The sequence below is a fragment of the Fulmarus glacialis genome, unplaced genomic scaffold (genome assembly GCF_000690835.1).
Source record: "Fulmarus glacialis isolate BGI_N327 unplaced genomic scaffold, ASM69083v1 Scaffold26933, whole genome shotgun sequence".
Taxonomy (NCBI): Eukaryota; Metazoa; Chordata; class Aves; order Procellariiformes; family Procellariidae; genus Fulmarus; species Fulmarus glacialis.
Window position 1 is genome coordinate 7,204 of NW_009203988.1, and position 16,398 is coordinate 23,601.

The 16,398-nt window shown below is 36.8% G+C and overlaps 1 protein-coding gene across 1 annotated transcript; it reads right to left on the reverse strand.

Moving 5' to 3' along the window:
- Positions 1-215: 215 nt before the first annotated feature.
- SAMM50 (SAMM50 sorting and assembly machinery component) lies at positions 216-15,393 on the reverse strand. Its single transcript, XM_009574828.1, has 14 exons — positions 15,288-15,393; positions 13,791-13,892; positions 12,931-13,018; positions 11,693-11,799; positions 9,601-9,731; positions 9,304-9,391; positions 8,622-8,750; positions 7,896-7,967; positions 6,679-6,765; positions 4,118-4,188; positions 3,267-3,334; positions 2,281-2,427; positions 1,226-1,367; positions 216-425 (listed from the first exon to the last, which is right to left on the reverse strand). The coding sequence occupies exons 1-14, from the start codon at positions 15,378-15,380 to the stop codon at positions 380-382; spliced, it is 1,371 nt and encodes a 456-aa protein (XP_009573123.1). The 5' UTR covers positions 15,381-15,393; the 3' UTR covers positions 216-379.
- Between the last annotated feature and the right edge of the window lie 1,005 nt (positions 15,394-16,398).

Below are 16,398 nucleotides of genomic sequence, written 5' to 3' on the forward strand. Positions count from 1 at the left end.
GTCATCCCAATACTGGTGAGACTTGTGGCTGGAAGAGTGAAGGCTGTGCAGGCCAATGACAACTGTAATCATGTGAACTGTATCCAAAAGCCAATTTCTGACACAACTCTCTAATATTTTAAATAACAACTAATAACTAAAAGCTGTAAGTTAAAATGGCTAGAATCCTACAAACAGTCTCCCATATTTGATAAGAATCAGAGGTACAATGAACCTTTAGAGGATAATTCTTTAATGTAGTTTCTTGGAGTCTGAGAGGTAAATCACTCAGAAGCGTATCTGTGTATCAAGAAAAAAGTTAGACCGTATCAGGCTATATTATAGTCTTGATTTCAATTACAGAGCACAATTTCATATACTGATGTAAAATGTTTCTGTATTATAGAAATCTGATTCCTGCTCCAAACTGAACACCATCACATATCCTGAAAAGAAACAAATAATAAACAACGTAAGTGATATAGAAGGTACTGATGAAATTAAAATCTATTCTCCCTACCCCTAAATTCCCAAGGTTTTCAATCTTTGGAAAGTTACCATTCAAATTTTAGCTGACAAAGGCTTTTTTACATAAATGCTTTGCCAATCTGTCATCCATATGGAGTATTTACATTTGCAAAATAAAGCCCATAATTTTCCAATTGCTATTATTAATTCACATTTCAAATGAATGACAATTAGAAACATAATCCAACTCCTGTACGAAACACAGTATTCACAGGCAAGAACAGGCCCCCTGAAGCTTTTCTGTTCCATACTATAATATTTGCTTGGTGTAGGATAATTGGTTGCTAACAAATTAATTTGTTCTCCCTTTCTCTTTATCTATAGTTAAACTTGTTTTCATTTTTCAAGCAAAGACATTAAATTTGGTATTTATCCAACCATTTGTTTTTGGAAGGCTTAAGAAAATCCCATGAGCTGTTTGAGTGATCATTTCCCCTGAAGAAATAAAACCTGCTACACAGCTACTCATACATTTCAACAGCTAATCTCACGTTCAATGAACTTTGAAACCCGAGATACAAAGTTTAAAACCAAGAAGTACTGTGAAACGAACAGAAATATAGCAAACTGAAAGAAGAGCATGAAGTGCTGAAAAATCTCTAAACTGGCATAGAAGAAACTAAATTTAAAGGCAGCAATTCTCCCTGCCAAAACCAAATAGAAGTGTAGCAACCTTTAAAACCAGTTACTGTTAAATAAATCGGTGTAAAAAACAAACCTGTCACCAGACTGTACTCCCATGGGGAAACAGTAGTTAAGTTCTAATCTAGCAATGTTGCCAAGTCGGAGCACTATTCCGGCACCGTAAGACCATCGGATATACTCTGCCAACTTCTGCAGGTGAGCTCTGGGACCGTCACCTGAAAACAAAAGAGCAGGAGAACAAGAGTCAAAGTAGACTGTCAAGTGGTCAAAGGCTAACTGGATTTTCAGAGCTATAAGAGAGACTACTTCGGAGCATCCCCTGCAGATTCAAAATTTATTTACTACCCACAACTCCCATAGTACCTTGGACTCAAACTACAAACTTCTACGATTCTAGCTGGATTGCTGGTTGATTTTCATTTCCCTCCATAGGGTACCTACTTGCATGAATCTGGAAATGAGTACTAAAGACTTAACTAGAAGTCTTTAGTGGGTCTCTATTAGTTTCAAAGTTGATTCGTCTGCTTTTCAATTGTGCATAAAGTGTCTCCCTCCCATATGGATGCCATCTGTCTTCCATCAGGCAAGGCAGACATCAAATATCACTATATCCCCAAACTGATTGAACTGATACTGAAAAATTGCACACTAATACACTGAAATATATCTTGAAAAGAGTTGGGGATGGAAGGGGGGGGAGGGGGGAATCACATCAGCTACCACACCCTCATCTACACTCTAATGCCACCGGTTTTTATTTAGTTCATCCCAGAAAACATTAGAATCCCACTAAAACATCATTTTCCAATCTCCCTTTAAAACAGTGTGAGATAGCAGGGTTAATCAATTACCTCACTGGTCTGTGAACGTCACCAATTCACAGATACTACCATCCTAGCTCTCTTTCCTACAAGTTGTGCTAGAATTTATGTAGAGAGCTAAAAAAATTACTGGCAATCTGTCAAATATACAAGTTAGTAGCAGCAGCTTTTTGACAGGCACCAAAATACACGCAATAAACAAACTGCTTCTGAGTAAAACAGACACAGAACAGCTCTCCTCCTCCTTTTGCTTTTTTATATATATAGAGAAACAGGTTTTGTTATATACAATTCTATTGTGTCTTACCATAGTTAAGATTGCAGAGGTTTCCAGCATTAAGGAAGAAATGTGTTCGGAAAAGGTCTCCAAACCCTCCCCGGCCTGGCCGGAAAGGGAGAGGGGTGTATAGATGTAAGCCTCCAGCCCAGTAGGCTTCTCCTCCCAAGTAATCACCTGTTTAGGTAAAATGTTGGAATAAAAGCATTTACTGTGGAATATATTAAAAGAACCAATTGTTAAAGGTAGAAGAACACATCCTTAAGTTGTTTTACATTGCACTTCTATCCTTTACAACTCTTGCCACTTGCCTCTAGCTCCCTTCCAATCTCACCACTATCAAGTAAAAAAATTAGCACGTACACAATTCTTTAAACCTTCCAAGTGAATTGCCATTTTTCTTTATTCCCTCACTGGAACAGCCTGAGGCATGCACCTACTTGTGGTTCATCAGAAACTACCTCCTGAACACCTCTGAAATACTTGCCTTAGTTTTAAAAATGGAAAATTGATACAATTAAACAATTCGCTTTAAAATATACTGAATACTGAATCCACTGATAACAGCAAGTCAGCAGCAGAGTAAGGAATAGAACTGAGGAAGCTCCTGGCTCTCAAAATACCCTTCTTGATCAGATTACCTTTCCCCTAAGCTACCTGAACATTTGCTGTATCAAATAGAGATTTAATGTGACTGTTGCTATAACCATCTTTTGGGGACTTTTTCAGCTTGAAGGTTACTTACTAATTGAAGTGACATACTGGAAGTATGGAAGCCTGAACACACACTTGGTTTACAAAATTAGCTTATGGCTTAACTAAGAACTACAGGGCTTTATTCCATTGTGAACTAACATATAATGACAGATCAAAGACCTAACGCTTCTCAGATTCAAAGTGCAGAATGAGTGCAATTATTTTTAAGCTATACAAAGCTTCAGGACAGAATCTGATTTCTTTGTTACACACTAATATTTACAGTATTGTCAGAGGAGTGGGATGCAAAAGTTTCAGACCTTCACTCTGGGGTCCAATGCTGTACATACTGAATCCACGCACACTTGTTGGTCCACCAAGGTAAAACCTAGTGAATACAGTCAAATTGAATTTAATGCTTCACTTGAAGGACATATTTGAAAATAGCTAGCCATACTTCTAACATTGCTTTTCAGAGTTACAGGTAACTTTGTAACAGATTTAGTAAAGTGTATTTAAAGAAATACAAGAAATTATATCTAAATCTAAATCCTGATGCATTTGGCAAAAAACTCAAAATAAATGGAAGTATTAAAAATAAAAATCAGTCTTCCATCACGTACAAAGGTCAAAACCAAAGGTTCCCCAGCACTGAAGAAGAAACAGAATACTGTCTGATTCTGTCTGTTGTAACAATTTTGATAGAAATACTGTAGTTAAGATCTATCACACATGAAGTTAACACATAGTATTTACTGTAAGTAAATTTAAGTCTAAATGGTTTCTGCTAGTGATCTTTAAACACAGGTGTTAGAGGGCAAAATTGCCTAAAAAGCCAACGTAGTTACAATATGGCTTTACTTCTAAAAACACCTACAACGTTACCTATGGCTGATACAAAATTCTGCAGATGGTAAATACCATTTGCAACCATAAATATTGGCAGGCAGAGCTACTGCCTAATAGCAAATTATAAATTTATACTACCCCAATATGAAAATCAAAACCAGAAGGCATGGCTTGAGTACTAACATGCAATTAAAGCTAACTAGATACTTATTTTATTCTCCTCAGAACCAGAACTACTATTGCTTCTCTCTTCTACAATGGATTTTTCTTTATACATAGCTGGGTTGACGGAAAAAAAATAAGAAACGTTTTAAAAACTTGCCTATCAGCTATACTGGATGGCTTGTCTCCAATAGGTACTAGCATTCCACCCCAAAGTGATGCTGAAAAAACCTTTGGAGAGAAAAAGAAGTTGTTTATTAACACGTATTACTTAATTTCCCTAAAACCAGTATTAGTAAAATTTAATCGCTCAGTTACAGGCAGAGCTGCCATTAGTCTGACAGAAAGTTACAGATCATCACAGTGTGTGCATGGATATCGCACCATCAGGAGTTGTATTTTCAGGAAACTCTTGATCATTGCTGCCCTCTTTCTTTTATGCAGTGCTACATCTTGAAAAAGTCAATACAACACATTTGAACCAAGTGCTACTTTCACAATAGCTAAAGGGAACACTCATCCAGCTCCTGGATGAAATGTCTTGAAATAAGACAACACTGCTGACATAAATTACTCCTGGCAATTTTAAACTTAAAATAGGAGGCTAAGTCCAGCAAATAGCTACCAAAAATGTACAATTATTACCTGTCTGTAAATTATCCTTATAATTAAATGAAACCATCTTCTGCAACTCACTATATTGACATCAAATACACATACATCATTACTGTTTATCTATACAGTAATTCTTGGGAGCCAAACCACTATAACAAATACATTTAATCATTTTCCTGCTGCCTGTGTACCAAGTAGAAGTACTACTGCCAGATGGTAAGATCTATTGTCAATACCTAGGCTAAAGGTGTTGGGTAATTTCTCTAATTTTACAGCACACTCCTATTGCCTTCTGCCTGAGAGTCCCCAGATGCCTCCCCTGCCATTATCAGATGTGAAGTCATCAGGCGGTATATGCATATCTGGCTACACAACACATGGCATATGCAAAAGCCAGTTGCAGGCAAGCCTACACTCTTGAACAACGGATGACAAAATTATGTACACCATGTGATGAGATATGCTTCACTTTCACAATGTAGGCATGTTAGCAGTCACGGCAAACAGCAAAGTCCTCTTTGCATAGCCATGAAGCCATTAAATCACTTCATAGGAGAATCCGCTGTCTTTCTCAACTGAAGGTCAGCAAATAAATGTCAGATGACTGTAAGTGCGCTCATCAGGCAATGCCTTTTTTTCCACCACATGGACGGTGCAAATATAATGATGTGATAAGAAAGGGGTATAGCAAATAGCCTTAAAATGCCCTTCTGTGTTGGCCTCATTGGCCTAACTCAAGACCTTCATTGCACCGAGTCACCTCAGAACAAAAGCACGAAACAGCAGACTGACAGATCCTTACAGCATCGGTTCATTATTATCTGCACTATGGAAGTAGCTTGGAGTATTTCAGTTGTACTGTTGGCATAATGCTAACATTCTCCCAGTCTCCTGGAATTTCTTCATTATTCCAATACTTCTTAAAAAGCTTTCAAGACGCAGAGATCTTCTCAACGCTTTCTTGTTTTGGTTTGAATTTGGTTTTTTAGTATGTTGGGATGCAAATTATTGTAACCTCTGATTTTTAAATCTTCATAATGGAAGTTGCTGTTTAATTCCCCATTCAGCTATGAGACAAGAACTTACTGCACTATCTCTATGCGATAAAGAGCTGCTTTCTAAATACAGACAGAAATATTTCTAGTATATAGTTAAATTCTTATTTCACTAAGCAGAAAAACATCTATTTCCACCTAATACTAGCTCTACGCTGTTAAAGATGCCTGAAACTTAAGACCTCTATGTTCTCGTAAGAAGCTGGAGTACATTAAACATGACCTTGGAGTGGAGTTATCCAGTGTCATTTCTTCTGAAGGAAATCTAGTTGGTATACACAAGAACTGCTCTGCCAACCAAACCAAGCCTTCTAAGTGATGATGATACAGGAATTTGCTTCAAAACCACTCAGTGACTCCAAACCAAAGTACTAACATAGACACCACACCATAAAATCTGTGATGTGCTCTGCCTACAGGGTGGCAGACTGGGGTCTCATATAGGCTTCTAATGCTACCATGTGTCTTTCTTATTGGAACTTAAATCATTCATTGTGCACAAATATGAAGTTCAAAATGTTGTAGTGCAAGCTTAGTGTTGTAGTGAAATGAGCCTTCCAATTCTTGCCCAACAATTTTACACAGAAGAAATAATTACATGCTATGATACCAAAATTAGTAGACTATATTCACAATTTACAATGACAAAAGAAAACTAACCCAAGATTAGTCAGAATATTCATAACCAGGTGAAAGAGACAGAACAAAGGCCGTAATAAGTTTCTGAAAAATCACTCTTAAGAAAGGTCACAAAGAACAGACATGCCCAACATTACTTCTGAAAGGAAGTATGGTTATGGTATGGTTTACTGCCAAACAAGTCGTTCTTTTCAAAATGCCCCCTTCTCAAGTGACTGCGCACAGCAGGAACGTCAGGTTAAAAATAAAGAGTATTTAACTTTCAAAAAAACAAACGAAGGTATGTACCCCATCCATCTTTCATTTCCATGATCTTTTTCTAATCCATGGTGAAAAATCATCATAAGACATAGATTCAATAACCTCATTTGTTAACTCAGATCAATTACTAAATTATCTTTAAAAAAATTACCGAATCCCAGAGAAGTTGCTTATTCAACTGAAATTCAAAATCTTCTTTTAGAAAGCTCACGTCTCCACCTGTATAGCCAGCCAATTCCTGCAAAGACATAAGTTTATGGAAGTTGTAACAGATTTTACATGTTTCTTCCCCCTGAAAGTTCATCATGTCTGCATCAGCATAAACAGTGTTTTCTGTACAAAAAATACAGATACACTGGTATGGAGAGACAACTGAATTTTGGACCAATGAAAAAACATGCATGAGCTTCAGAACAATGAGCTGCAATTTTCTCCTCCAAATATTAAACCAAGGTATTGCTTTCTAAGCCATTTTGTAAATGATGGCAAAATAGAATGGAGCTGGAAAATTCAGCACCCAAAATCAAAACTCTTACTGTATTTACCTAGACCTGAGAAGATTTCATAGGTACTAAAGCAGGGCTGAAGAACCACACAGCCCAGTTGCATTACACCAGTGCTAGTTGAAAATAACAAGTGAAGTGACTGAATCAGTGTTAGAGGCAGCATCTAACAAATGATGTTAACTAAACCCTGAATTATAACCACCTTTCTCACTCAGAAACAGAACAGTTCACTGCTGCTTACAAGAACACTAGCACTTCTAGTTCCAATGACATTTCAAAGCAATCTGCTTCTAAAGCATTGAAGAAGTTAATGCTTCTGAAGTATTATCCCATACAGCAGAAAAGCCAGCTTTTCTAAAAGCTCTGAAAGTAACAAGAGTGCAAACCATTTTCTGTGCCAAAATAATACATGTGTCTGCCTTTGAGCGTTATTTTTTACCCAGTCTTTCATTTTTAATTCTAAGACTTACAAACTTTGTAAGTAGCAACAGGACCACAGTCTGGTAGTCTTACAGTGTTAGAAAACAACGACTAATATCTACTGTAAAGGGTAGAGTAAATACTGTCAGGGATAATGTATCTCAGCTAATAAATAATTTACTGCTAATGGCGAGATAAAATGGCTGTGCTGTTTGACCAATGGTATACAAATGAAAATCTACCACCATAAAAAAGGTTTCATGATTTTAAAAGGCACACACTGTAAAGATAAAAGTAATGACCATCACTGCCTCCTGGTCAATTTACGATTAATTTCTAACTTTAGACATTTTTAACATGAACATCAATTAGATAAATTCAGACTTATTCAAACACACTTACAGATAAAAATCCAGTAATAGTATAAGTGATTTAATACTACCTGATTAATTTTTAGCAAAGCACCTCGTCTTGGCAAGATTGTAGAGTTCCGGGAATCAATTACCATAGCATGCTGAAAAGAATCGAACAGTTATTTTTAGGTTCTCGTATCTGTTGAATACCATAGAGTGACACTGTAAAAACTGTGCACACAGTGGAAGACAGCCACAGCTCCAGCTAAGGCTCATGAAGCTCCACGGATTTGGGAACAATGTACCTACAGATATATATATATTTATGCCTTTTGGTCATGGTACACACCAGAAATATAGCAGCAACAATGCCCCAGTGTAAATAATCACCAATTTTGTGACAGTAACCTGCAAATAGTTTATCTCCTACAATTTGTAAGCTACAAGTTAAAATGACAAGTGACCAAAAACTGGTATAGGAAAGAATATTTAGAAAGGGCATAGCAACTGTAGGATGAGGAAATTTACTGATCCTGCCTTCTACAAAACAAGACAATTCTGCAAAAAGAGATGGCAGATGACACAGAGGGAGGCCCTGCAGAAAGAACAAGCCAGCCTAAGAAACAGTCAAAATACAACAGTCAGCTATGAAAATATGTTTTCTATTTGGACCTCCTGGATGACTCTGAACACAGCAAAAGATATTTGAAGTAAACCATACTGCCTACTAGACAAAAAGCTCCTTTGGTATCATTCGTAAGTATTACATGACTCAAAATAATGTGTTTTAAAAAATTATCAGGAAAAAGCCTTACAGAGAGAGAAGATTTAAGAGAGTGTCCGCTTTCTTCTCGAACAGAAAAGGATGCTGTTCTAGCAAGGCAGCCGAGCTCTCTCCACACACCCTCCCACTTCAGTGTGTGATTGGTCTTCCAGATTGGAAACTACAAATAAAGAATTGAGTAAGACATGAAAAAAATTTTGCTACAAAATTAAAATAAACATTTCCCTGAAAAATCTTCCACTTTAAAGTTTACTTATACACGAGTCTATGCTTTTTCTTTCCAAACTTCTTGGATCAGAGAGAAACCCTTTTTCATTTCAGAGTAATGCTAATTCTGCTCCAGCCAAGAGAGTTTCCCCAAGTAGGTGCACACTACTTAATCCATCCCAAATGAAACGTATCTTGAATTGGGCTGATACAGTGAGCTAGGCAACCAGCTGCCTCTCTATGATACTTTAAACATTAAAAATTTGGAGAAAAACACATTGGTATTTTTGTATGGCCAAAATAAGATTGAATTCTAATAAAAAGACTAAGGTGTATTACCTCTGTCATTTTAAAATTGTTGACCTCTTTCAAACAATGACAAGTTAGCCCTGTGCACAAGTGTTTCAATCATTAAAAAAGTAAACCAAATATCTGCGAAAGTCAGCTGTGACCTGAATTAAATGTAAACGAAGCATGTGTTCCACAAACACTTGTGCTACACTTACATTGAATTCTGTTGATATTCCTCTATCAGTTTCACGAAGAGAGCTCCAAGGGAACTGTCCAGTTACTTTATACAGGTTAACTGAAAAACTGAAACACATCACTGGTAAGTTTGAAAGTGAAACTATTTAAGTAGGTGGAGTTTTAAATTATCACAAAAACTTAAGAAACCAGCTCTGCTACATTATTAACAGACTCTTAGCAAAGGAATAAATTTAATTATTACTCAGTGAAAGATCTTATTAATTGTTTTATATTCCTTCACTGAAAAAAGAAGTATTCCAAAATGCATCCCCTACTTTCTTTCAAAGTTTCCAGGCTGTGGTTTGAAGAATGACAGGCCATATGAGGTTTCCTTTGTTCCGTAGGAGAACTGGAAGGTTACCTTTTCTGCACGTCCAAAGAGATTTGGGAACTTGAGCCCAAGTACCTACGGAAAATAAAAAAACCCCACAACATTTCATACAGTTTGCTGTCTTGTATGCTTAAGACAAGCATATCTACCATGAAATGAAGACATTAAAAATAGTCGTAACTGAATGTGGTTTTCTTTTAAGTTAGGTTTCTTTGTACTGGCAGCAAAAGCCATCACAATAGCACAAGTTACAGTTAATCATCCAATTTTTATTGCTGTCCAGTAGCTGCTGACTTAATCTGCACTCTCACTGTATCATCAGTGCTGCTATTATTCCAAGCAAAATCTCCCAGCCAGTCTCAAAGCCCAGGAAAATGAGTCTTTGGCATAATAAGCAGCTGCTCTGCAACTGCAGACTTCCCAGCTGATCATCAGGAAAACTACTTGTCAGGTAGGGTTCATCGGAACCACAGCAATAAGCCAATGGAAAATTATCAATATGGAGTCACTCCCCTGTATTTTTGTTTTGAGTACCAAGATGCTTTTGCAATCAGTCCTGATGGCAGTACAACAAACAATTACAATTCTACAGAAACTACTTAAACGCTTTTGCCTGTTCTGACACAAATTCCTTGTATCCCTTTGGTAGCTCTTGGCCCTTTGGAAGAAAGAATGGAGCAGGTTTCCTCCAAGCACAGACACTACCAGGACTGTTCTATTGTTGTGTGTCCTATCTTTAAAGAACGTTAAAAAGCTACCAAATCCTGATTGCCTTTGTCTAAAGCTACTGGAAGCAAATCAGTCACCTGAACTTTGTGATGATGGCTACTATGCAATTATCCAACTAATCAGGAACCACTAATCCAACGGGCTATTAGTATGAAATATTCGATCTATAGGCTTCAGATGAATTTAAGGGATTAGAATAAACCTCAAATCTATTTAACTCTTAAGGAAACATAATCTCTGCTGCCAATACCAGTGTATACGAGTCATGCTTTTGTATCATTCAAACGTTTTACTTCTCTGTAACAAATAAAATCAAATAGAGGGGGAAGCCAAGTACAAAAAGAGAAAGCACAGTAGCTTTCAGACTGTTTTCAAATGCGCTAGAACCATCAGGTAGGATTCCCCACTGGTTTCATTCAGGCCACGACACCCTGGACATTGCTCTCAGCAGCAGAGCTGCAGAAGCAGCTCCCAATTCACTGAGTTCCTATTCTTCCTGCAGTTGCAAAACACCATCACCTGAGTCATGCAGTATCTTATTCAGGTTAAAAATACTCCTAAGAAGAAAAGGATGAGTCCCTTGATCTGGCTTATCTACCAGTCCCAGGCACAGCTGCACTGTGCACATGAAAAGGCAGATTGGGTGCAGGAATGAGCACCTGAAAGCACGATCTACTTATACCAGCACTTCTGTTAAAAGGATATTAACAGAACAACAGTACAGCTGTTACTTCTTCTGTCAATTGGTAAGTATTTTTCACACAACATTTTAATCTGATGCATCCTTAATTGAATCGAATGGAAACAAGTTCCACAGTTTGTATGGTTCTGGAAAACCTTGCATTCTGCAGCCCAGAATAACTGGTACTGGGCTAAAACAGTGAAAACCATGAACAATTTCTAAGCCAAACATAAAGCATTTCGACTGAGGAGAAAACCACTTTAAATAGATCTCATAGAAACTGAATGCCAAACTCCTCACTAATCTCTCCAGTAGATAAAGCGTCTTAAATATGATCAAGAAATAATTTAAGTCATTTAAAGAATTAAAAAATTAACATACTGAGTTGGAAGCTACAGCATTCTTCCCTAGCTCAAAATAGCCTTTTGCTGAATGAAAGCCTGACTAATACAAAGACTCTTTAGAGACAAAGGTCTGGCAAAGCCTTAGTAAAGCTGGATCAAGAAAATAATTTGGCTTGGATCAAGCCCTCACTTACTTAATCACCAAATTCCTTGCTAGGTTTGAAACATGAAAGTAAGAGGAATATCAAAAGGAATTAATAATTATTTGAAACGATCCATACCATACTGCCTTCATTGTTGCCAACCATAGTATTATAGCTTCCAGTTAGTCTTCTCAATTCTGTTACCTCAAAGGTTACATCTAAACCGTTTGGAAGGGCATCATCTCCTACATAAACAAACAAACAAACAAACGTATGTTATCTCTAAAGAGCTATTTAAAAAAATGCAGACAGAAGATGACTTGAATTATTTGAAAACTGGCTGAATTAAATGACAATAAAAGTCTACATTATGAAGAAAAATGGCTTGAGAAAAAGATGTCGTTTGGATATCAGTGCAGAATTTGGTTCAATCATAGCATGACTGGCTTTAGTCATCAACATGTTAGTTTAATTATGAAATAGCAACATTTGTTTGCTACCTACCCACTAAAACCAAAGTTGTACACAAATTCTTACATTAGAATAAACAGAAATTAAAGTGGTCCAGACACGGCAAGAACAACGCCGTCACTAGGGCAGAGCTCCCAGCACTCTGCGGGTAAGTGCTGCACAACAGAAACCGCCCAGTTCCCTCGGGCTCTGGCTATGACAGCTGTTCCAAAACACAGCTGGCAAGGGTACCTAATTCTGCTTGAAGCAGATGGGACAGCATCCCATCGCCCGCAACCTGTGGGACCGCATTGCATTTCCTTCTCAGCAACACAACTTTCCTCTGCTGAAGAGAACAGCAAGGGGTTTGAAAAGCAACAACAAGCCTAAGAATGCCAACTGAGCCTTACTGTGAAACCTGCATACATTCAGCTGCCCCATAGATACTATCAGCCAATTTTTAATCACAAGCACTGATACAATTACTAGTATTTCATTAAGCTCCAAAGATGTGCTGATATAATGTCAGTTATGTGATGCGTAATACATGGAAGTATAGGACACATTTTCAAGCTTTTCCTCAAGTATTCCTCTGAAACTTTGGATTAAGGGTTGTGTACTGTAATTATTTTAGTGCTGGAAATTCACTCATTTTTGCATGTATACAAGTAATATTTATACACACATACACATATATACAGACACATGCAAATACATCTTTTTCATAAGTATAATGGATGTAGACACATACATTCGTATATATAGCATACCTACATGTACATCTAAAATATATAAAGATATATGAGAGAGTAAGTTATATACACAAAAAATGTCCAACTTGTTACTCAGGGAAATATACATTTTAAGTATGCATGTGTCTATGTGTGCATGAGGAAAAAGGTGAAGATTGATGAGGCAATACATACCTTGACAGGTATCAATCAGAACCTCTACCTGTCTAAAGATTCCTAGGCGAAGCAACTTTTCACGAGCTTCATGTGACTTTCTCATCACCTACACAATGAGATAAGTAGCTCAGTCTTTCAGGTTATCAAAAAGTAACTAGGATAAAATAGTTAACATGCAGCTAAGTCATACAATATTCACAGATTTTGTATACAAAGACACATATATGCGCCTTCAAAACAGATCACAACCACTTTAATACTCGAATCTGTAAAGTTAAACCCAGAGCATCTGTCTCAATTCCTACCTTCTGTTAGTTTGCATATTAATTATTATAACACTTAAACCTATTATTCAAACAGGCTTCTGTACTTAAAACTTATACACCTATTTAAGGGGCCCATGCTTTTCGCAAAAAAAATGAACACCCCAATCTGTTTAAATTTGGACCAGGTCTAATTGCCAGCCGTACTCCAGAACGAATCGCCACCTAGAAGTGCAAGGACATACAGCCTAACTCACACTTCGATCCATTGAGGAGACTGGCATCAGTTATCTGTGCTGAGATCCAATAATTTATCTTAAGCAAATTAACTGAAAGTGTCACCTACACAGTTAACAATTCTCAAATGGGAATAGTAAAGCTGAAAAAGTATCTGAGAGTAGTTTGCCGTCTCACAACATCTTTGAGCTGAATACATCAGAAAATACAGTATCTGCCAGTATTACATATTTAAGTTTGGCTTCCATATCACAAGATCATCCCAAAACTTGACAAAGTTGCCTCATGTCTGAAGGGAGTAGCCCAAAGCAGGAAAAAGAGAGAAAATCATAACCTGAATTTTTAAATGGTAGGTGTGATATTCACTACAGTACTTACCTCAATGAGATTTTTAGCCTTGAAAACGTCAGAGATTTCATACATGATAATGTCATCTTTGGTCCTTCCAAGTCCATCAAAGTGCACATGCTGAACCACCACCTAAACAGAACAGACGTTTAAACACAAATGCTGAATTTGCATCTGAGTAGCAAAATCACCAATGCAGAAAAATATTGTTGTCCCAGTGAAAAACCCTGAAGATTCCTAGGCTAATTACTGCTAACCTACATTATCAGACATCAGTGCTATCTACAATTCTGGAAAGTCATTCCTTTAACATGAAAATTAAAGAAAAAAGAACTCTAATACCAAAGCTAATACTGGTTGTAGTAGAAGAGACAGTAACAGACTGTAGCTGCTGGGATTTTAGTCACAAGTGTTGTATGGACAAATAAGTCACTGCAGAAATCACACTGAGATATTAAGACACGTAGACAAAACATGTAGTTAGTCGTAGTTAGCTATTTCTTGTATCAGCTACACATAAGCAAAGAGTTAAAAGGAAAAACTAACAAACCTACAAGCCATAAACATTTAAACTCGAACTATTAAAATTATTACTACCACTGGAGCACTGTAGTTTGAAATGCATCTTACGATCACTAGCATTATGAGGTTTTATATTTTCTTAAAATCACTCATTTTGTTATATAATCACCTGAGATTATTTTATCTTAAAAATCACAACATACTCCAGGTTAGCTGGTACAAATGGACTACAGTGATTGCATTTCCCTTATTTTTCCAAACTTTTCAACGTATTATAATTTTAGGGGTAAGTGTCAAAAAAAAAATCTGCAAATGCTTCATGTATTCGCATATAATAAAACAGCAGAAGAAGAGCAACATAACGTAACTGCAAACCGCTTTAAAAACCCCTATCTGAATATATACATAACGAACTAAATGAAAACCAAATGTTATTACCAAGCTTCTAGTGAGGATGACTCTGAATAGCATAAGGGAAAGGAAAATTTTAATAAAAACTAAGATAACGCATGACATCTCACCCCTCTAGCATGGCAAAACATATTATGGGCCAAGACAGCCATGTTCTTACGTGTGAAATATTAAAAAAAAAAAAAAAAAGTTATCAGTTATCATCCTCTGCTGAAGTTAGTATTTCCCTTAGTAACACAATTCACGTGGTGGCATTTTACCCTAACCTGGCTAATACTGTACTCCAGCAGATTAAGGACAGTTGCTTGGTCTGCTCCTAAGCAGCGCTGCAGAAGCAGTATCTCTTATAGAGAGAGGGGACAGTAGCATCTGTAAACAGATCTATTAGCTCAAAGCTGAATTTTAATAACAACTCCTGTGGTAGGGAAAAAAAGAACAGGAACTAGACCACATCAGATTAAATTCACAGTACTAAATTTAATTCTTTCACATCTCAAACCATAGTTTAGAAAGCTCCCTTAGGAAAAACAAGCAATCAAGGGTGCCAAGACATTTCTCTTAAGAAAAAAATCAGGATGTTGTTCAGGTACTTACATCTTTGTTTTCGAGAATTTCCTGCTTGGCCTCAGGTTCAACTTCAACCAGTTCAGCTTCCTCTCCCAAGGCACCAAAGTCTGGCCCACTCATTGGAAGAGGCTCCAAACTCTGAAAGCATAAAAGAAAACTGCATTTAATATGGTATGCGGATTTATGCCTTTTGCACAGGAAAAAAACTATGGTTCTTGACACTGTGCTCATCAGATCCTAAGAGGAAAAAAAGCAAAAGAGAAGAACTAAAATGAGGGGAATTACCAGCACACTTGTTACCTACCTGCTTTCTGAAATTTTTAATGAAAGCTGAATAGCTTCCATGTTGAATGACTTCTCAAAAATACTCTGCACTCTTCCAAAAATAACCTTATTTTTAAGGCATGCTTCCTGTGTTAAAGATGAATTCTACCTTCTTAAAAAAAACACTAACTTAGTTTGGGTTTTTGGGAGGGAGAGGACTGTGAATGTTGAACAATGAAAAAAAGAAAAAGTGTTTTCAGCATGTTACTTTGCTTTGCATATATTTATATGCTTTTATATTTTAGTATTTCTTTTAAAAGTATCCTTCCAAGTTATGCTCAAGAACCTCAGGCCCTATCCATCAGAGGTAAACATTTTAATCGAAATGGTTTCCAGCACAGCATGGCTTTATTTACTATACCTGAAAGAGTCCTAAAATAAGACGTATCAGAAGATAACGGGTTCAAGCAACAGTGAATAGAGAGTTACCTGCAAAAGCAGAGGTCAGGATCGGATAACTCAGTAAATCTACTTTTAGTCTTAAGTCACTAATACAGTACTTGCTGCATTATTTAAGAATAGCTGTTTTGCCAGAATAGTAAATTGCTGTTACATATCAGAATCAAGTTAAATGAACACAGAATCCTCTCTCACTCCCAATAATTTTCAGGTAAACATGAAACACTCTGCATCCACACAATATTGTGTATCAGTTTATACTACAGATGGATATAAAAACAAGAATATGAGGAAAAAAAATTAAAACAGAAATTAAATTTGTCATGGTAATTAGATACTCTTGAGCCTTAACAGCCCCCTGCAGCAATATATTCCTCAATTAAACACTATGTAAAAGCCGGCTGGTTTTCAACAG